Below are 22253 nucleotides of genomic sequence, written 5' to 3'. Positions count from 1 at the left end.
GGTTAGAGTTTCAGACTAGGATGTGGGAAGCCAAAATTCAGAAGTTAGACTGGCCATGCTTTTCTCCTCATTCCATGCCCACAAAATGTTCCACAGCTGAATTTCTTCCAGTCACAAAGTTTAGATTTCAAGTTGTATTGGCTACCCTACTAAACCCCCCTGGAGCAGCTACTGCCAGAGGTGGTGCTTGTAGCACTTGGCATTTGGCAGAAGTACAAACTGACTTTCTTTGGGCCCAATACCACATGGAGCAGGGGAAGCTAATAACGTATTGGCCTGAATATAAGCCTCACTATCCACCCAAATTCTGACCATAAAAAGTTCAAGTGTGGCTTATATTCGCGACCTTACGGTATGCAGCCAGGAGCGTGGGGCAAACAGTGCTAGGAGAGCGGCAAAGTGACGCCCGCCCCATGCATAGTCCCCCATCCTCTCCCCAAGGCCGGAAGGGGGAGAGCGAGGAAGGGGAATATGCTGTCAGCAATGCGGATCCCACCCCCCACCCCCACCCCAGTATGCAGCCAGGAGCAACGGCTAATATTTGCATATATTTTTTCTTTTTTTTCCTCTCCCTCCTCCAATTTTAAAGTTGCGACTTTTATTCAGGTGCAGCTTATACTCGGGCCAATACGGTATAATATAATATAATGCTGTTGAATGGGGTGGGTGAAGACAGTCTGAGTTTCTTCAACAGATCAAGGCTCTTGTTGGAACAAGCTTCCAAAAAAGGAGATGCACCAACTTGTCCGAAGCTCCTCCAGTTTCCCGATCTTTCCTGTTGAGCAAATGGCCATGATCTCCTTGGTCCTGCAATCGTGTTTTGTAACTGTCTTCTGTATGTGCTTCCAAACCACCAACTGACTAATAGATTGAGACATACATGTAGAGGGGATAATAACCTCAAAGACCTGTTACCACAGCACAGGAGAGGGGGCCTCATCCTGTAATGTTTCACCAGGGGAATTTCACAAACAAGGACAGAGACGGGGTGGCCTTATTTGTTGTATATGTATAGTTGAGCTTTTATGGCCCACCTTCATTTATTTATTTATTTATTTATTTATTTATTTATTTATTTAATCTAACAAAAAAGAAACTTTTTTGAAAACTGCTCTGAGGTTTTTTCTACAATCAAGTGGCGTGTAAATTTTATGAAATAAATAAATAAAATTCACAGACAGCCTACAGAGAGAGAGAGAGATAGACACAGAGAGAGAGTTAGAGAGAGAGAGAGAAAGCTCTCTGAACAGTTTACATAAAATAATATACTATTTTATATTTAAAGCTGCTGTGGAATGGTGGGTTATTAAGTGGTCAATCAATTTTGGCATTTTCTTACACATACCAATATAAAGAAGACCTGCCTACGATCAATGATGTAGAGTTCCAGAAAATACATAGGTGCCTCCACATTAAAAGCACCCAAACCTTGCAAATGTGAAATGAACTTTATGTGGCACTTCTAAATGTATCAGTTCTAAATGTAGCAGGCAGCAGACCAGGAGACTTCTCCAGCTCTTAATCGGTTGCCAAACATAAATGACGAGCTAGAAAAAAACCACAGCATGGTATACAAGCTTTTGGGTGATACAGTGCTCTTCTACTGGCTAGGAATTAAGGAAACAAAATGGCTCCAGGGAGGCAAGGCATTTTTTTCTGGTGGAGTGCATGCTTTCAAGTTGCCCATGCAAACTTCAGTTGACTAGAAATGCGACAGAAGTTCAATTCTGTACTCATTTAAAGACAAATCTATCAAGGTCCTTTGACTTTACATGGCTGCCGAAATGGGTGTGGGAGCAACCAGGTTGGATGTAGGGCTGTCGTCTTTTCAGCCAGGTGTTATAGCGATGCCTGCAAAAGATGCTTGTTCTATAGATATTTGCATGTGAACTGTTTCTCCCCAGACCATAAAACACTCCATGTGCAGATTTTGGGTTTTGAAAGAGCAGGTAAGTCCATTTCCACTCAGCATCCTCTGATCCTACCATGTCCAATTAGCAATATTTCATGGATGAGAGCCAAAGTAGTGATACATTGAGAAGAAATAGAAAAAGCTTGGGAAGCAGGAAGCAGGTAAGGTTGCTGCTGCTGATTCATTCTGAGTGAATTTATACCTCACTTTACAGTCCTAATGACACCTACATGCCTAGATGGTACAAACAAGCCCTCTCTGTTTTGTTTCCTGGGGTAATTTACAAGCTGACAGCCCCTCTGGAATGAAGGATCCCATCAGATCAATCATGTCCAAACAGTGCCTCTTCCTAGCAGCCTTCCTCCCATTTCTCTTCCAACTTCCTCCAACAACATCTAAGCCAATGCCATTGGTTCCACAGCTCTATCTGCAAGAAGCAGGACACTTTTGTGCCTGGCCATTATGGTACTTCATTGGCTAGGGAGTTCACATTAGTACCCTGAAGAGGAAAGGAGCATTTGTGGTGGACACCAGCCAATGGCAGCACCCAGACGGGATGTGCAAACTCTGCCAGAATCCCTTGAGAAAGGGTCAGCTGCAGAAACTCCTTTTAGCTGGCATGGACTGGCAAGTACTTCATATATATCATCAGGATGTCAGCAGTTCCACTGAGAATTTGGATATGGATGCCGCGAATTCAATGGCCAAGGAGGTGAAGAACAACTGAAAAGTAGGTTTGGAATTGGATAGGGTGGTGAACAAAACAGGGATGAAGCTGCCCAAGGTCTGGGTAGCCCTTGCAGGATCTCACTCCCAGATGACTATTTTTGCACATGAGAAATCTCAGAAGGACACTTATAGTTTTGTGAGGCAAGAGGTCTTCTGCGAATACTACAGGTGAGCAATATTAGCCCTCTACAGCCACAAGTGGCCACTCAGAGAAAGTAATGAGACGAGTACCCTTAATAGAGACATCCTTGTTCTTTGCGGCACAGTATATTATAAAGTCACCAGCATTTGGCAGAGAGAAATAGATAAGCATGCTTTAGGTGACGTGCTTTAGGTATGTGCTTCCCATTTTCTGAGTTGCAGGAAATTCAGGGAGGCCTTTACAAATGGAGGGAGCATATTTCAGAAGACAAAGAGCTGTGTACATACCATAGATTTAAAGCACATGATTTAAAGCGAATAATTCTGGGAGCTGTAGTTTACCCTACACAAAGCTATAATTCCCAGCACTCATAATAAACTATAATTCCCAGGATTCTTCAGAACAAAACCCTGTATAAGCAAAAATATGTTTTTGTTCTCCTGTGGCAAGACTGAAGCACATAATAGTTTCAGAGCAAGTTATTTCAAGGCAGGCAACTGTTTCACAAAACAGAGACACTGCTTGCTCAGGATTCGAAAATATTAAAAGGATGTTATTGGCAAATAAATTGATGGAATGTTCCACCCCCAAAATGCAGACCCCCTTGATATTAAAATTGGGTCTAATTTTATTCTACAAAGTTTCATTGTCCATTGCAAATGCAACAAGGGAGAGCCCTCCTTCATTCCTCTCTTAAGGTGTAGCCCCATAGAAAACAACCCATTCATCACTATTATTGCCAACAACTTCATGTATAGTGCAAAAATCATTTTCCAAATGCCATGTATTTAAACAACATTTTTAAAAATGCCCACAACACACCATTAAAAGTTTTGTCTGTGTCTAGAGATACCACATTTTTCTGAAGTCACAGTATATCATACTGAATGCCCTTTGGATCAAGTCAGCAATATTCCATTTGGGAATAAAGCCTGTCTGATCTAAGCAATAAATGCATTTAACATGCACAATGTAATTGGCAGTAACAATATACTGGCCGCATCCCTGACCATATATCTGAAGGAGCATCTCTACCCCCATCGTTCTACCCAGACTCCGTGGTCCAGCACCGAGGGCCTTCTGGCAGTTCCCTCACTGCGAGAAGCCAAGTTACAGTGAACCAGGCAGAGGGCCTTCTCAGTAGGAACACCCTCGCACCAGATGTCAAAGAAAACAACAACTACCAGACTTTTAGAAGACATCTTCTTCTTCTTCTTCTTATTGGCTATGCTGATGGGAGTCCAGTGACTTATGGACTCCACAAGCTTCTCTTCCCTCACACGAATGGAAGCCTGTGGGTGTGTGTCGTGTGGGCAACACTATAAACTTTGTTTATAGCCCTATAAACAGCGGGTGGCGCTGTGCTCTAAACCACTGAGCCTCTTGGGCTTGCCAATCGGAAGGTCTGCAGTTCGAATCCCTGCAACGGGGTGAGTTCCCATTGTTTTGCCCCAGCTCCTGCCAGCCTAGCAGTTCGAAAGCACATCAAAGTGCAAGTAGATAAATAGGTACCACTCTGGTAAATGGTGTTTCTGTGCACTCTGGCTCCCATCAAAAATTTATTGATTAAAATAAATCTACATTGAAATGCTGACGAATTTTCATGAGATGAAAAAGGCTAAGAAATGTGGGGAACGACATTAAAGAAGGAGAGAATGAGAACTGAAAGAACAAAAACTGACAGATCCTTCCTTCCTTAGTTGAAACAGAGTAAAAATGGGTTTGTTATGTAAGTGTGTGTGTGTGTGTGTGTGTGAGAGAGAGAGAGAGAGAGAGAGAGAGAGAGAGAGAGAGAGCGCGTGCCAAAAAAGCAATATGATAGCCAAAAGGGAGAGGCATGGTTTATATAAAACCCAGTCTGGCACAATCCATGGATTTCTTCCTAGGAAAAAGCTATGAAACTTTTGGCAAACTTTTCATTGGCTCCAAAGCACAACAGAGTGGTAAGTCAGCAGCTTGATCTGTGTGGAGCTGAATCCAATACGGTCCCCCTGGAAAAAGTGAGTCCTTTTTGCATTCCTTTCTCTCCTTCCCTCTGCTGTTTTGTCTTTTCCTCATTATCTGAAGGAACCTGATTTGCATTTTTCTTCCATTGTCGTGTGGACCAGTTCTTGGATTCCTGTCTACTGCCACACCCAGTTGCTGCTGTTTTCTTTCGTAACTGGTGAAAGAGAAAATGGAGTGTGAGACTGCCATAAGGATTCCAGGAACAGCGCTAACTTTTAACCCCTCTGCCTAATTTCATCAGAGCACCGGGAATACCATGTGATTCAATTTAAACACACCGTGTAGCAAGTAGACCAAAGCTGATCCCACTGTTTTCTAGTTTTCCTGCAATGGACTTCAAATTCACATTCCTAACCTACAGAAACGGGTGTGGGTCAGGCATGGAGCAACCAGGATGGCGGTAGGGCTGCCAATTTTTCAACCAGCTGCTGCAGCTGTGCCTGTAAGAAATATTTGCACGTGAACTGTTTAACCCCATGCCTAAAAACACTTCACATGCAGATTTTGGCTTTTGTTCAAATGTTGAAAGAGCAGATCAATCAATTTCCACTCACCAGCCTGTCATCCTGCCCGGTCCAATTAGCGATCCTTATGCGGTGATATGCAAAACATAATTTTGGTTGCCTCCAGAATGTCAGCACAATTAAATTCATACAAGGCACACTGCAACCATGGTGCTGCAAATGTACTTCAAACACAATAATGGACTTTATGGGAAGTTGTGAATTAGGGTGGATTCAGGAGGAATGCTCTTTGCCATATAACCCCCTCCAAATAAATCAGAACAAATGCTCAATAAAGTTCAGGCATAGTGTTCCCATTACCACCTTAGAGAACAGTGAAGTTATTTTTTTCACTACTACATTTCACAGTTCTGCCACCTCCTCCTTGATGTTCATATAGGCTGTTCATTTCTGTACTAACCAGGGGGTATTGATGGGGGTAGGGAGCGGGTGGCACTATGCTCAAAACCACGGGGCCTCTTGGGCTTGCTGATTGGAAGGTTGGCATTTCAAATCCATGCAATGTGAGCTCCCTTTGCTCTGTCCCAGCTCCTGCCAACCTAGCAGTTCAAAAGCATGCCAGTGCAAGTAGATAAATAGGTACCACTGCGGCGGGAAGGTAAACGGCATTTCCATGCGCTCTGGTTATTGTCAGGTGTCCCGTTGTGCCAGAAGGGGTTTAGTCCTGCTGGCCACATGACCCGGAAGGCTGTCTGTGGGCAAACGCCGGCTCTGCCGGCCTAAAGCGAGATGAGCAACCCCATAGTCACCTTAACCGTCCAGGGCTCCTTTACCTTTACCTTTTTTATTATTGATGGGGGTGAGGGATGTGATTCCCTTGGCAAACATGTTCACATTTTTGCTAGAGAAAAATTAGGAGTGACTTATGGACTCCTTTTGGCCTGAAGCTGGGTTGAGAAACAACACCTCAATTTATAACAAAGTGCAGAATACACAATGCATTTTGGGTAATGTCCTGTGAAAACACAATAAAAACATGACACTGGTAATACAGTGAATGCAGTGATTGGGAACGTGGCCACAGTCTTGGTCTAAGCATTGTGCCAGCAAATCAGGATGGATTCTCAATAAACAGCTCATCTGGAAGAGCCCATGGTGTGAGACTCCTATTCATATCTGAAACTCAGGGCTGCCATTGGAGCACCAGACTCCTTCCTCCTGCATCACATGCCCATCCTCCTCTGAATCACCTATAGCCTTACTGCAGGGGGAAGGGGAATGACGTGTTCAGCTATCAAAGCAGTACCCCTCTCTTCTCCATGTCTATGTCCGATTTATATGAATGCTTATTAGAATTTGCACATCACATCTGTTCTGGGCACAGAGGGAGAGGTTGTGTTCACTGTGCAAATGCCAGGTTAGCAATTCTGTCACCGCACTGCCCTCTCGTGGCAAAAATAAGGACACACAAATTGTTCTACTGAAAACTGTGTATACTGTATCCGCTGCGCTTGTGGGCTGTTATATGTAGGCAGTACCACTCGTGCAATTAGGACCAGAATCTCTGAGCATAGGTCCAAAATACATAACATATGTTTAGACGCCCCATTAGTCCAGCATTTCCAGCAAGCAGCCCATACAGAGAATAATCTGAGTTTTTTTAATCTTGTGGACCTTTAAAAAACAACCTTTTAGAACTGTAGATATACGAAGAGCCTTGTTACAGAAAGAGTATAAATTAATATTTCAATTAGGAACCTTATATGCAAAGGGTTTGAATACTGAATTCGATCTAGAATACTATGTATTAGTGTACTGTTGTTTGGTTGTAATAGAAAAGTGATACTGCAGCTTTTACCATGGAATCATGTGATGATTGACTCTATACTCCTGTATTGTATTTAACTGCTTGTTATGAGTCTGAACACTAGTTGTGCCTGTGAATACTTTCTTTATCCTGAGCAAACCGTTTTGTATGATTGGGTAAGGCATAGTATAAGACTGATCTTTTCTAATTTTTATGGTTTACCACACATTGTAATTGGAGTGCTATTTTGTATCATGCAGCTTTTCAGACTGATGAAGCGTGTAGCGAAACCTGTAATAAATCCGGAGAACAGGTCTCTTTTTGCCCACTTGCGTTATTCTCAACAGGGTGGTGGCTTTGATTTGCCTTCCTGTGATTGATCCATGTACCCGGCTTTGTGTTTCCAACTCAAGACCCATTGAAGAACATCTCATCCAGCCCAATCTTTGAAAAACTTTTTAATATTCTCCAGAGTGCTACCCTTGCCGTTGTGGCAGTATGGGGTTGCCGTTCTGTGACTGGACTTACGCTACTTGTTGAATGGTTCATTTATCCAGTCTGTATAACGTTTAGTGTACATGTAATTTGTTAAGATAGAGTTGTACACTTATCCACTCCATGTTTACATTATCTCCAGGCTTTGTCTTGCACATGGCACCTTAGTATGTTTGTTTTTTGAATGGTTATAAGTCTATCTCTATTCTAGCTATTATTCTAGTAAATTTGGTTTTATGCTTATAAGCCAGTTTGTGGTGTTGTTGTTGTTTTGTTGTTTCTTTATCTGCCGCCATAACTTATTTTATGCATTATAATATCTATTATGTATTATACTATGCATTATAATTTATATTACAATCCTAGGTGCTAGGAAGAATGAGGCTGTCCGAAGACGTCTGTTGCCTATTCCTTGCAGTCCTGCTGGTTGATCTACTCCCTGAGTCATCCTGCGGCAACAACCCCCGCTATGAGAAGTTCCTGAACCAGCACCGAGACGAGCCCAGGAGCCGCTTCCACGGCCGATACTGCAACACCCTCATGGGCAGCCGTGGCCTGACCAAACCCGAGTGCAAGGAGGTAAACACTTTCATCCACGGCTCCAAGCGGCAGATCCGGGCCGTGTGTGCCGAAGGAGGGCTTCCCTCGGGGGAGCTGCGGAAGAGCCGGCAGCACTTCAGAGTCACCACTTGCACGCTCCGGGGGGGCTCCACTCGCCCACCGTGCGAATACAAGGAGAACATTTCGCCCAGGTACATCGTCATTGGCTGTGAAGGCGGCTGGCCGGTGCACTATGACGAAAGCCAGATTGTGACTTCTCTTTGAAGCACCATTGGTAGACCTGAAGGAATCTCTCTTCCCTGTGTATTCATCAAATTCTGTATCCCAGTATCCCAGTCAAAACAAAGCCCAAGTACATGAAGTAGCTGTGTTCACATTAATCCATTGAAACCTTCCCTTGCCTCGACTTTTCCTTCCCTCTTTATTTCTCACCTCCCCCATTCTCAAATAGATTGTAAGCTCACTGGGGCAAGGAGTCGCCTTTAATGTTTGTTGCTCTGCAAAGTGCTGTGTATACAGATGACACTGTTTCAACGCTAATATTGTCATTGTTAATCATGGCCACCACCATGGGATCAAGATTGAATCATATGCAGATTAGGCCCACTGAAATCAATAGGGCTTCACTGAGTCATCACTGGTATTCCAAACAGTAAGGAGACTACCCTAAATATGAATGAGACTGAATCTGATCCAACAAGTTTACACAGTGGTACCTCGGTTTTTGAACGTCTCCATTGATGAACATTTCGATTTTCGAAATGCTTCAGTTTTCGGATATGTCTTGGAAGTCAAACATGCAACACAGCTTCCACTGAATGCAAGATCCTGTGGCCTAGCTGTCAGCTACTGAGTTTTTGGTTTTCGAACGTTTCCGAACTCAAACCCTCTTCCGGAACAGATGATGTTCGAAAACCGAGGTACCACTGTAATATCATTTTACAGAAATAAGTGACAATGTGCTGGAATATACTGTATTCAGCACATGTGATTGGGAAGTATCCTGGCAGCGCTATGAGTTACCATGACATTATTGAATCGTATCGCTTTGAAGAATTTCTTGCTGCTGTTTGCTTTATTTCTGTGCTTTTGTGTTTGGTGTTATAATGATTGTGATGTTTTATTTTCAATGCTGTTGTGATTATTGTGAGCCACTGCTCACAATATATATATATGCTACACATATATTGGCTGCACATGTAAAAAGAAAAGTAAGGACTATATAAATACACATTAAAAACCTTACAAACCTTTTTTATTCATTATCTTTAAATTAGAAGTGAATAAAACATTGCATATGAACAAATTAAAGGCTCTCAAGTTTGTTTCTTAATCATTCATTTTGTGGCATATATTTTCACCCAGATCTAGTTTTTCTTAGTTGATGACATTCAGGACAGGCATCAGTCAGGTTTCCAGTCTAAGAAATCTGCTATCATCAAATCCACTTTTTCTGTGCTGGAGAACTCTCGACCTTCTTCCCATCTTTCAATGTTCTTAAACACTCCTGCTCCCTCTCTGATTTAGGCATACTAGTTTAGGAAATCTTAATTTAAAAATTTTTCTATAACCAGGCTTTAGGCGGATTAACATTCTATGTCCTTTTAAATGTGTTTGTGGTAAGGGGGGTTATTGTTTTGTTTTGTTTGTTTTATTATGTATTTTGTGTTCTCATTTTGTATCTTTATGTTGTAAACCGCCCTGCGATCTTCAGATGAAGGGCAGTATACAAATAATAGTAATAGTAGTAATAATAATAATAATAATAATAATAATAATAATAATAATAATGCACAAATCCTTTTTAGCTTTTCTTTTCCATCCATTCATCTTAGTACAGATGGGACACAACTGGCCTTCCAGATACTGCAGGACTACAGCTCCCACAATCTTTGGCCATTGGTCATTCTGGCTGGGGCTGATGGGAGTTGGAGTCCAACAACATCCAAAGAGCAGCAAGTTAGGAGAAGGCTGACTTCGTGGAAAAGTGATGCAAACTTGGCAGATGGCTTGATTGCAGTCTCCTTGCTCCCAGGAAGCAGTTCTCCCTGAGGCTGACAAGCCAACAAAGCCAAACTGTGTTGGAATTCCCTATTCCTATTTGGAAGTTGCATCCAAGCATTCCAAGGAGGTTCAAAACAATTAGTCAGAGCCCTTGGGCACTGTTGCTATTGAAAGAATATTGATTCCCGGCCCCCTACTATATGAGAACATGGGACAAGCTAGCAGCACATCACTCAATGACGAATATTTGAACGAATGTGCTGCAAATTCCTCAAATTCACATCAAAGGGTTCAGAATTCCTGAATGACAGGGAGAAAGTGAGAAACCAAGAGGGATTTTGAAAAAATCCAGGGCTTAATAAGAGACAGGGCCCATCCCATAAAAAGCAACAACACCGGAAGTTGCATTAGGCTGAGTCAGAACTCTGTTCTATCTAGTTTAGTATTGTCTGCACCAAGTGGAAGTCGAGGGTTTCTGACAAAGGTTTCTCCCATCCATACAGTGAATCTAAGCAATTCAGTCTCTTAAGCTTAAGCCAAGAAATAGTATTCTCTATGAAATTCAATATCAATATACGTATCAAGGCTTTGAGTTTAGACCACTGAAGAAACCCAGAAAAATACCTTGGGAGTGTGTTACCTGCAAGCCCCAGTAAAAGGGCCCCATTGGGGGCGAACAGCGGCCTCTTGATTACTTGGACTGCCAGAGTGAAACAGGTGCAAAATGCCGGCACTTTGTCTACAACTTTATTAACATCCATCTACAACTTCACTAGCATCTCTCGGTATTGTGAACAACATTGAAATTACCTTTTGTTGGTATCTTCATGAACTTACCCAAAAAGATAAAGAAAACAAAAGACTGAGCTAAGTACTTGAAAAATCCATTGAAATAAGATATTATAAGTTCATCTTAGGTTGGGTAGTTTGTAAGTCTCTTTGGCTTTGCATAAGTTTTTGTATTTTTCTCAGAAGATTGATAAAGAATGGGGGGCCACCAGGGGGCGCATTGGAAGATGGCTGACAATAACATCTCTCCGACCCACACGAGGTAATTAAGAGGCTGCTATGGGAAGTATGCAGCCTTCCCGGGCCCCCCAAGGGGATGGGGGGGACTGCCTTGCCAGCGGTGTCCATAATTCACCCCTGGATTCGAAAGAAGGGGGTGCGGACACTTGGCACAAGCCCTCATGTGAAGTTGGCTCTTCCTGACGCTGTCTCCAATCAGCGCACTGGTTCGCTTTGGCTCGAAATATATAATTGGAAATACATAATTGGAAAGAAGCTAAAGCACATACATCAAGTGAAGATCGGGAGTAAAGACTGCTGATTAATGGATCTCTGTGAGCGGAGCGACGGGCGGGACAAATAAATCAAGTGATGAATCACCATTAAAAGACTGGTATGTTTGGAGTGAAACGGAAAGGGGGTGGAGGAAAAAACTTTTCTTTTTTTTGCCTTATGTGAGTATTAATAACCCTCCACCCCAGAGAAAAGAATCGTTGCAATTTATTAATCACAAGCAGGAATTCAAGAACTGTGTGGAGTGAATTATTGATCAAAGAGAGGATTGGTAAACATTGGAGAACAGAGGAAAGTTTTATGACACAGTTTCAAATGGCATCTCGCCAAGACAGGCTTGCTTAAGAAGGACGGGGGGAGGAGGACCAGGGTCATCGAAATGCGAATGGTTATCGGAATGTGATCTAGACCTGGCAGAGCCCTCTGAGATATGTTTGGCAAGCCTGGGGGAATCAACGGACAGACTGAGGGAAAGTTCTTTACGGAGGTGTGGAAATGGCGTCTGTCCTTATGTGATATGATTTTTGGAGAGTGTAAAACCCACACAGAGGATGTTTGTTTTCAACCCGCTTGTGAAGATTATCGGAGATTGCAAAGAAAGCAATATATTATAAGAACAAGAAGATGAGGAAAGTAACAAAAAGACTATCTGGACAGAACTGGATAGAACTGTCTAATTATAGCAGCAATATAAGTGATGTTTGGATCCCTTTTCGGAGCTTGAAGTATGGGTACCCCCAACAAAAATTTAAAAATCTGGCTGTATAATTTGGAACTAATGTGATTTGGAAATAATGTGATTTGATTGGCCTGTTAATAAAAATTATATTTTTTTTAAAAAAAGAAGATTGATAAAGAATGCATAATCATTTTGGTAATTACAGTGGTACCTCCATAATTGAGTTTGGGAGTGGATGAAACAGCCAGGTCGCCTGTCATTTGCTCACTGGGAAAATCTATATAGTGGTAACTCGGGTTACATATGCTTCAGGTTGCATACGCTTCAGGTTACAGACTCCGCTAACCCAGAAATAGTACCTCAGGTTAAGAACTTTGCTTCAGGATGAGAACAGAAATCGTGCGGTGGCGGCACAGCAGCGGGAGGCCCCATTAGCTAAAGTGGTGCTTCAGGTTAAGAACAGTTTCAGGTTAAGAACGGACCTCCGGAATGAATTAAGTACGTAACCAGAGGTACCACTGTATTGTGTGTATATTAGTCACCAATGTGTTGCATGAGTCGTACTACAAAAGGAAACACAGCTCTTTCTATCTGAGGCAACAATTAAGATGAGGCCACCATCTCATTGTGTTGTTTTGGAAAACACAGCTCTAAGACAATGGGATTTAAGTTTCAACATGCCCTACTACTTTGAATATGAGACTGTCGCTTGTCAGTAATTACTGGGAAGCACTGGGATAGGAATTGATTTCAACACAAATCACTTCCTGGTTTCTTCCCTCTGCCCTCTTTGCCCTGCCTAGCTGCTTACTGTATAGAAAGCTCCTTGTTGACCAGAGTCGGAGGCAACTAGCTCCTTCCAACCGGAGTGTGATCCATTTCTTTGACGTGGAGCTGAACCCAGTGGCAGGTAAGTGAAACCTTGCCCAGTGCTACATCCAGGGCTTTTTCCAGCCATAACTCAGTTCCGGCACCTTTCAGGTGGACACCAGAGGCGTAGCATGGACAGGGTGAGACTGGCAGGGTGGCAGGAAGACGCAACAGCATGCACCCTTCCAATCAGTCCAACTGGGCTGATTGGAAGGATGTTTGTCTGCCCTGCTGCATCCTCCTCGACTGCTGCTGGGCACCATTGCCATTGTAAGAGAATGAGGGAGGGACATCCATTAATATGTGCATGCAGCTGATGGGCATAGCATGAAATTTGAAGGAGGCAGGAATGTCTCAGGGTAAAGGCCAGATTGTAAGGTGATATAGGGTGAGAGGTGAACTACATGGGGCCAAATGAGATGTGGGAGATCTGTGATCAGGACCTCCCATGCATATTGTTGTGGCGACACAGGGTCCCCAGATGTTTCACCATCTATTGATCCCTGTGCCACCACTTTATTTCTCGCTGCCACCACCCAGGCCCTAGCTGGTATAATACTGAGTCCAGTCAGGGTTAAATTGGAACATAAACTTTTGTTTATTTATTGCAGTTTAACAAGCGTGTGGTTTCATAAACGGTATCAGTCAATTACAAACATGGGGTGCCTATCCAGACCTATAACTTCCACTACCTGCTCTCACTCACTAACCCACCTCTCAGATATTTACTTGTCTTCCTAGCCCCTAAATATTCCTGACTCAGCTTGTTTTGCTACACTTACTCAACCTACCCACAAACTCTTTCCCAATTCACTCCCACTCCAACCAACCACCCAACTCCCAACTAACTCCTCCCTTTACCCCTCCCAAAGCTGGTTTTATAGTCCCTCTGACTCCACCACTGGGTCCTGATTGGGTCACCTGTTTAACTATTTCACCTCCAGCACTCTCATATGTTAACATCACAGTTGCTCACTTGAAGGTAGCAGCAATCACTGCACCACATTGGCTCTGTAATTAGCAAATAAGAATAATAATTTATTATTTATACCCCACCCATCTGGCTGGGTTTCCTCAGCCACTTTGAGTGCCTCCCAACAGAATATTATTATTAATAATAATAAAAGCGATAAAACATCAAACATTAAAAACTTCCCTAAACAGGGCTGCCTTCAGATGTCTTCTAAAAGTCAGATAGTTGTTTATTTCCTTGACAGCTGATGGAAGGGTGTTCCACAGGGCAGGCACCACCACCGAGAAGGCCCTCTGCCTGGTTCCCTGTAACCTCACTTCTCACAGTGAGGGAACTGCCAGAAGGCCCTCGGAGCTGGACCTCAGTGAACGATGGGGATGGAGATGCTCCTTCAGGTATGCTGGGCCGAGGCCATTTAGGGCTTTAAAGGTCAGCACCAACATTTTGAATTGAGCTCAGAATCAAGTAAATTGGTTTATAAAAATTAGGCATTGAGGGGTATCTGGACTGTGATCATGGTAGCAGAGGCAGGGGGCTCTTTATCTCTCCCTCCTCCAGTCTGGTCCTGGTCCAAATCTCGCTCACATGCATAACAGGTCAGTGTTAGAGAAAAGCAAATGTTCTGACCTTTCTCTGGTCCTCGGACCCTAGTCAGCACAAAGAGTCCTTGAAAAAGAGTACTTTGCAGAATTCTGCTTTTATTCTTAAAAGTCTTTATCTGCAAAACGACCAACCAACTGTACACACATCAACACTACCAGCTTTCTCTAACCAACCAACCCACACCCAACACTAACATTGACCACTCTATATATACAGGTACAATTATGTCAAAGGTTGCATGAGTCATTGTAGGTCGCTTACTTAGTTCTTTTCGAATTAAAGAAACAGCAGCCAATTTTTAGCCGTGACATAACACACCTGATATTTGAGTCAAAGGGAGCAGGACCTCCCATTCGTGCCAATCATATTTAATTTTGTTTCCATAGAAGCTTCCCACAAACACTCCAGATTCTACCACTACATTATCTGTAAGGTGTATAAAGGTTCTTGTCATCCCTCCCTTAAGAAATAGGCATCTCTTTAACGTTTCCTTTTTTTCTTCCTCTTCCTTTTCCTCCCAGTAGATTCTTAGATGCCGCCATGCTGGTCTCTCACTGCCTGCTGGTTCGTCTGGCCATCCTTCTCAGCATCCTCCTGGTGCAGTCCTGTGAAGGGCAATCTTGGGAAGCTTTTCAAAACAAGCACATTGATTATCCCCAGACCCGAGCCCCCAACCCCAGTGCCTACTGCAACCTCATGATGGTGAAGAGGAATCTGAACCCAAGTAGATGCAAACCGAGGAATACTTTCATCAACCATGACAAGGAGTCTGTCCTACAGGTCTGTGGCAATGGTGGGAAGCATTGGCAAGGTAAATTCTATGACAGCAATGAGAACTTCCCCATGATTGACTGCAGCTACACCAATGGTAAACCTCCTAAGGACTGCAAATACAAAGGCACAGAGACCTCCAAACGCATTCGTGTGACCTGCGAAAACAAGAAGCCCGTTCACCTGGAGAAGGTGCTGTGATAGGCAGAAAACCACGCAAGCCATGCTCTGCCCATTGAAGCCGGAACGCTTCTATGGCCATTTCTCCCTGCAACGCAACCACATCATTGAATTTCCCCAGTTTAACAGTCATTTGCCCTTTTCAGGGGACCCTGGGAGCTGTGGCTCTAAGGGCAATGACGCCAGGCTTCTAACTACACATTCTGTTGCTTTCTCTCAATGGTTATTCACTCAATAAAGTTCATTCTATCAAAAGCAAAATGTGTGTCTCTGTGCCTACATTCTGCCTATGAAGAGCTCAGAAGCTCTTTACGAGTGAAAGCAGGACATCAGAGGAGGATATTCTGTTCAGAGTGAATTAGGCAAATCTTTAACGAACTCCTGCATAACAAAACACTTCCCCCCCCCCCACAAGAACCGGAATATTCAAAATTATGAACATAATAGACACTGTCTGTGATCAGATATTCTTTTTTTTTAAATAGTTTTTTGTTCTGTAAAACACAGCTTGGGTTGGGGGTTGGGGGTGGTTTTCATCAGGAAATTGGCTCATGTTCCTGTTGGGAGTAATGCACAAGGCTTGCAATATGCTACCTGAACACAGATAACACCCAAGAGTTTGAAAGAGACAAAAAGGAGAATGCATGGTCCAATTAGTGTCACCCCTCCAAAAATAGGTTCTTACTCAGTCCCCCTAAAAAAGCTCACACTACAAAGGGTGGGAGGATGGGTGTCTCAAAGAAAAGAGGGGAGAGTGTGGGGTGGAAGAAGCTTAAATATCCTGGTCTCCACTTCCCCCTATAGGGCAAAATGCCCTCACATGGTTGCCCACACGCCTCCATAATGGGAGAGACCATCTCTCCTCTTTTTCAAGGGGAGCTTAGTGTGGTAAATGTGCTACTCCAAAAGAGGGGGGAACATAAGTTTTAGACCAGAACCCTTCCCCTAGAAAAAGCTGTCTATAACTTCCAGTGCAGCCTGTGTAGGTCTCAGAATAATATGTGGGAAGGGAAGATACAGTGCTTATTGCGGCTATTCCTTGCCTACAAAGTTAATATAAAACTATTGAACATTCTCAGGCACATATCTCTCCTCAAAATCAAATGTTTCCAAATTCACAACAAACAATGAGTCTTTGGGAGCAGGGGAATGCAAATTCAAAGATCAACAGCTTTAGGCAATTTTAGAAGAAGACAATTCAACACTATTGGAGGGTTTCAAGACCTGCATACCGGAAGGAGTGTCTCCACCTGCATCATTCACCGCGGACACTGAGGTCCATCTCAGAAGGCCTTCTGGCAGTTTCCTTCACTGCAAAGTGAAGTTACGACTGTACTAACATCTAAAGTTAATAAAGCTCAAGTTGCATGGGAGAAAGACCCCTTTGATGTGCCATGGAGCATAAATGCTATTCAGAGTAGACAGTAATTGGATAGAAGGGCGAATGGTCTGAATCAGAAGAAGGGATATGTACATTATTTTATTATTATTATTTATTGAGTTTATATACCACCCTATACCCAGAGGTCTCAGGGCGGTTCACAGAAAACAAGCCTCTTTTTTACCCTGCACTTGTGTCAAATTCTCTCCATTCAGAAAGTTATGCCCACTGTCCAAGGCACTGCTTCACAAGGGAGAAGATCTTGGGCTATAGCATAAATCTCATTAGCATAATAACTTTGCTTGTTCTGAGACTTGAGGACCTTAGCAAAACAAATATCTTACCCTGTAATTTTTATAATTATTGATCAGCATCACTACTTTTAAATGTCCCATGGCAAATCGGAGACTTCCGGAGGCGGCGCAAAACGGCAATGGCGGTCCTCTTTACCCTGTGAAGAGGGGCTCCGCGAAAAAGGGTTGTCCGCTGCGGCAAAGCGGAGACCCGTCAAGAAAAACCACAGACAGAGCGAGCCTGTGACCGTGGGACTCGGCGGGCACCCAAAGCCCCCCCAGAAACGTAGAAGGAACCCCGTAAGGGGCTCCGGAACGGGAAAGGGGGAGCGGCGCTGTGAGTTCATCGCTCTTTTCGTGGATGCAAAGCCGCGCTGCTGCTGCCGATGAGCGCTGACCTTTCTTCTTGAAAACATCGAATTTGACAGCTACATACCCGTGAGTAAGGGGTACTAAATTTTGGACTAATTTTATGGATTTGGACTGAAAACGGGAGGCGAGTAACAGGAAGTCCGTCTTCCGATCCTGCTAACTAGATCAAAGAAAGGGCTGAAGTGCGCTGTAGCACCCAAAAAGGATCGTAAAAACAGAACAAAGGTGCATTGACAGACTTTGTTTCTAGAAGTTAAAAGGGAAACTTTTGTGAAGCTTGTGGACTTAATTCTTGGAACTTTCTTCCTATTTCTGAGATATACGGAGTTAAAAGGGATAACCTAGTCGTCGGGCTGCCAGAGTGCAACAGAGAACTGTCAAACTGCTGATACTGTTGCTGAAGTTCAAACTGTTACATAGACTGAGATACTAACGTTTAAACATTGTTTCTGGGACCATTCTTGACACCTTGTGGCTTTTAATCAAGAAATAGAAAGCTTTGGGAACCTTCCTTTTGTATTCAGGAATTACAAAGACTTAATACGGGATTATAGGAACTTCAATGGCGGAAAAGAGTTCTTTCCTTTCTTGAAATTTTGAAATACTCCCCCTAGAGGATTGTGGAGACATAGAGGCCTGGGAACTGTACTTTATTGAGACTTCTTGTGGTTTAATTGTTTATATTTTGAACTTGTCTCTCTCATGGAATAAAAGACAATTTGACCTTGAACTGAGGCAGGTGTGGAATGAGTGGCCCAGGGAAAACAAGAGCAGCCAAAGCTAAAGAAAAAGAAAAAGAAAAGAAGCCTGTGCAACTTGTTCAAACAACTTTAACTCATCAACGCAGATCATCTGTCCCAACTGTGCTAACAGCACAGGAGGTGGAAATTGAGCAGCCTGCTACAGAAGATATGGCAACTGGAGGATCTGAATCAGTCCTGAAACAAATTCTGGAGCAACTGGCAATTTTAAATCAAAAGGTGGACAATCAATCAACAAAAATTGACCAAGCCACATCCTCTATTGGTAAATTAACTGAGCAGGTTTCCCAGCATACTCAGGCAATTGACAATTTGCAAGGAGCTACGGCTGAAAATTATAAATTAGCTGTGGAAGCCAATCAAAAAGCAGAGCAGGCAAACCGAAAAGTTGATGAGATTAAAGGGGAAGTTAGGCCTTTGAAAAGACAAGTAGGGGAACAACAAGCCTACCTGTCACTGGTTGAATTGAAAAGTAAGGAAAATAATCTCAGGTTAAGGGCCATCCCAGAATTGGAGGCAGGCAACTTAGAGGGATTTCTGACACTTCTATTTTCTAAATTCTGGGGAATTGAGGAAGATAAAGACTTTAAAATCGTGACAGCCTTTAGACTGGGAAGATCGGTAAAGAAAGATAAGGCTAGAGACTGTTTGGTTATTTTGAGATCAAGAGAGGAAAGAGATAAGATATTAGGCCTACATTTCAAAAAATCCTTGGAGATAGAAGGTAAAAAGGCTGAAATCTACAGAGATATTCCCAAACATCTATTGGATCTTAGGACCACCTACACAGACCTGACCAAATTGTTAAGACATAACGCAATTCCTTATAGGTGGGAGTTTCCACAAGGACTATCATTTACTTATAAAGAAAGGAAAGTAAGAATTAAATCACCTGAGGATCAGCAGAAGTTCCTACACGACCACGAGGAGGATCTTCAAAAAGGAGCTGCAGCTTCTTGGCCACCACCACCACCGGGACCACCACCAAAACCTACACCGTCTGGATCTGGACCAGCACCACTACCTCCGGGACCGGAGGAAAACCTAGACACCCCATTGTAAGACCCACAAACTAAACCAGGATGTCTCTGCAGCTTCTTAGCTGGAATATAAATGGTGGAAACTCTCCGGAAAAAAGAAGAAAAGTATTTCATATTTTGAAAAAAGAACAATTGGACATTATTTGCCTGCAAGAAACACATGTGACAAGGCTCCATAGAAAAGTGTTAATCAATAAAAGATTAGGCCAAGAATTTATTTCTTCGGATAAAGTTAAGAAAAGAGGAGTGGTGATTTATGCAAAGGAGAGCCTGTCACCGAAATTTCTATTTAAAGATGAACATGGCAGAATTTTGGCGATTGAAATTCAGACGCAAGGAGAAAAATTTTTGATATTAGGAATATATGCTCCAAATGAAGGAAAATCGGAATTCTTCAGGAAGCTGCATGAGATTATGCTGGACTACTTAGACTACAACAACATTATTATGTTGGGCGATATGAATGGGGTCGTATCTGTAAACATGGATAAGTCGCAAAGTGCCAACATAACGAAAGATGGCAGACTACCTAAAACTTTTTTTGAAATGACTGACAATATGGACTTAATTGACATATGGAGGGTTAAGAACCCCTTAGGAAAAGAAGGAACTTTCTTTTCTGAAGCTCATCTGACATGGACACGAATCGACCAAATATGGACAACTAGAGGACTGGTACCTAAGACTAGAAAAGTGGAAATCTGCCCAAAAACTTGCTCCGACCATAATGCTTTGAAAGTGGAATTGAGACTAAACATAACCGGATCCTTTAGATGGAAAATGAATGACACCTTATTAAGGGATCAGGAGATTGTTAAGAAGGCCCAAAAAACTTTAAAGGACTATTTTGAAATAAATCTAAACACCACTGTGGAAAAAAGAACAATCTGGGACGCAAGTAAAGCAGTTATGAGAGGGTTTCTAATACAACAAAATACGATTAAGAAAAAGTTCTGGAATGAAAAGAAGGAGAAGATATTGGAGAAAATAAGAGAAGGAGAGAAAAAATTAAGATCTAGGCCCAAGTCGAAGGAAGTGCTGAGAGAGGTGAAATTTTTCCAGGCACAATACTCGAAATTAATAAATCAAGAGGTGGAATGGAAAATTAAACAAATGAAACAAAGATCCTTTGAATCAGCAAACAAGTGTGGGAAACTGCTAGCATGGCAGTTGAAAAAGAGACAAAAACTTAACACAGTTACAAATCTAGAGATTGAAGGGAGAACGGTTCAGAAACCCGAGGAAATTAGAAAGTGTTTCCAGAGATATTTTAAAGAACTTTATTCACAAGGGCCACAGAAAGACTTTGAGATGGATCAATTCCTTAAAACTAATGGATTACAAAAAATAACTCAGGAAATGAGAACTACCCTGAATAGTAATATCACCCAGCAAGAAACTGAAAGTGCCATTCAGAACCTTCAATTAGGCAAATCTCCAGGCCCTGGTGGACTTACCTCCAAATATTATAAGGTTTTGAAGGACTATTTGATACAACCTCTGTTGGAGGTCTGCAATCAGATTATGGAGGGGAGGAAGGCACTGGAGACGTGGAAAGAAGCTTTCATCACATTGATACCTAAACAAGAAACTGAAAAGACCCAGCTTAAGAACTACCGCCCCATCTCACTCCTAAACGTGGATTACAAAATTTTTGCGGATATTTTAGCAAGTGGGTTTAAAAAAGTACTTAATGAAGTGATCCATAAGGACCAGGCTGGCTTTCTCCCCGGTAGGCATTTGTTTGATAATACAAGAAACATCATTGACATTTTGGAACTTCTACAAACAAATCTTAATACTAGAGCGGTTTTAATCTTTATTGATGCGGAGAAAGCCTTTGACAACATTTCTTGGATGTTTATGAAGAAAAATTTGGAAGGGATGGGAGTCGGGCGGGGGTTTGAAAATGGAATAGAAGCAATTTACTCAGAGCAAAAAGCTAAATTGATTGTTAACAATGTGGTGACAGAGGAGTTCAAAATAGAAAAAGGGACACGACAGGGGTGCCCCCTATCCCCCCTATTGTTCATTTCAGTCCTGGAGGTGCTATTGAACATGATTAGAAAGGACCGGTCTGTACAAGGAATTGAGGTCGGAGTGAAACAATATAAACTGAAAGCTTTTGCAGATGACTTGGTATTAACATTACAGGAGCCAGTCTCTAGCACTAAAAGAGTGTTAGAATTAATTTCTGATTTTGGTCGGGTGGCGGGATTTAAGCTGAACAAGCAAAAAACTAAGGTTCTAGCAAAAAATTTGACAACTACAGAAACAGATGAGTTCCTGAAAGAAACAGAATTAAATGTGGTTAAAAAAGTAAAATATCTAGGGGTGTATTTGACCTCCAAAAATTTGAATTTGTTTAAAGATAATTATGAGAAATGTTGGTCAGAAATCAAAAGAGACTTGGAAATATGGTCAAGATTGAAACTTTCCTTGTTGGGCCGGATAGCAGCTATAAAGATGAATGTATTGCCGAAAATGTTATTTCTGTTTCAGGCCCTACAGATCGTGGACAAAGTGGAATGTTTTGGAAAGTGGCAGAAGGATATTTCCAAGTTTGTTTGGCAGGGCAAAAAGCCCCGAATAAAGTTTAAAATACTAACTGATGCGAAAGAAAGAGGGGGATTTGCCCTGCCAGACTTGAGGTTATATTATGAATCTGCAGCCTTCTGCTGGTTGAAAGATTGGATTTTATTGGAAAACACTGATGTCCTAGATCTGGAAGGGTTTGATAATGCTTTTGGGTGGCATGCATATTTGTGGTATGACAAGGTTAAAGTTCACAAATTGTTTAAAAACCATATTGTCAGAAGAGCAATTTTGATGGTCTGGACAAAATATAAGGACTTATTGGAGAGTAAGACTCCGAGATGGCTCTCACCGGTGGAGGCCAAGGCACGT

At 42.4% G+C, this 22253-nt stretch overlaps 2 protein-coding genes and 1 pseudogene across 4 annotated transcripts in view; all 3 read left to right on the top strand.

Annotated features, from left to right (window-relative positions):
* Window positions 1-22253, top strand: part of LOC309326520 (angiogenin-2 pseudogene) — a 198204-nt pseudogene that overhangs the window by 9064 nt on the left and 166887 nt on the right. The window lies entirely within an intron of this gene.
* LOC309327255 (ribonuclease-like) lies at window positions 4594-9428 on the top strand. Its single transcript, XM_081836403.1, has 2 exons — window positions 4594-4783; window positions 7923-9428. Exons 1-2 carry the CDS (start codon window positions 4679-4681, stop codon window positions 8379-8381), a joined length of 564 nt encoding a protein of 187 aa, XP_081692529.1. The 5' UTR covers window positions 4594-4678; the 3' UTR covers window positions 8382-9428.
* On the top strand, window positions 12551-15760 carry LOC309326337 (ribonuclease pancreatic-like). Of its 2 annotated transcripts, none has more exons than XM_081834936.1 (2): window positions 12551-13012; window positions 15070-15760. In XM_081834936.1, exon 2 carries the CDS (start codon window positions 15089-15091, stop codon window positions 15518-15520), a length of 432 nt encoding a protein of 143 aa, XP_081691062.1. In that variant the 5' UTR covers window positions 12551-13012; window positions 15070-15088; the 3' UTR covers window positions 15521-15760. The 2 variants fall into 2 exon arrangements, with proteins under 2 accessions (XP_081691062.1, XP_081691063.1); XM_081834937.1 differs by having other exon boundaries at window positions 12552-13012; window positions 15073-15760.

The sequence above is a fragment of the Podarcis erhardii genome (genome assembly GCF_964252035.2).
Source record: "Podarcis erhardii genome assembly, chromosome: 13".
Lineage (NCBI taxonomy): Eukaryota > Metazoa > Chordata > Lepidosauria > Squamata > Lacertidae > Podarcis > Podarcis erhardii.
Note: the sequence above shows the minus strand (reverse complement) of the source record. Positions and strands in the feature narration are given on the sequence as shown.

Excerpts from the sequence above, each read along its gene's own strand:
- LOC309327255 (XM_081836403.1), top strand. The coding sequence starts at position 4,679 with ATGAAACTTTTGGCAAACTTTTCATTGGCTCCAAAGCACAACAGAGTG. Across the intron at positions 4,784-7,922 it reads ATACGGTCCCCCTGGAAAAA|GTGCTAGGAAGAATGAGGCT; the intron begins GTGAGTCCTTTT and ends TTACAATCCTAG.
- LOC309326337 (XM_081834936.1), top strand. The coding sequence starts at position 15,089 with ATGCTGGTCTCTCACTGCCTGCTGGTTCGTCTGGCCATCCTTCTCAGC.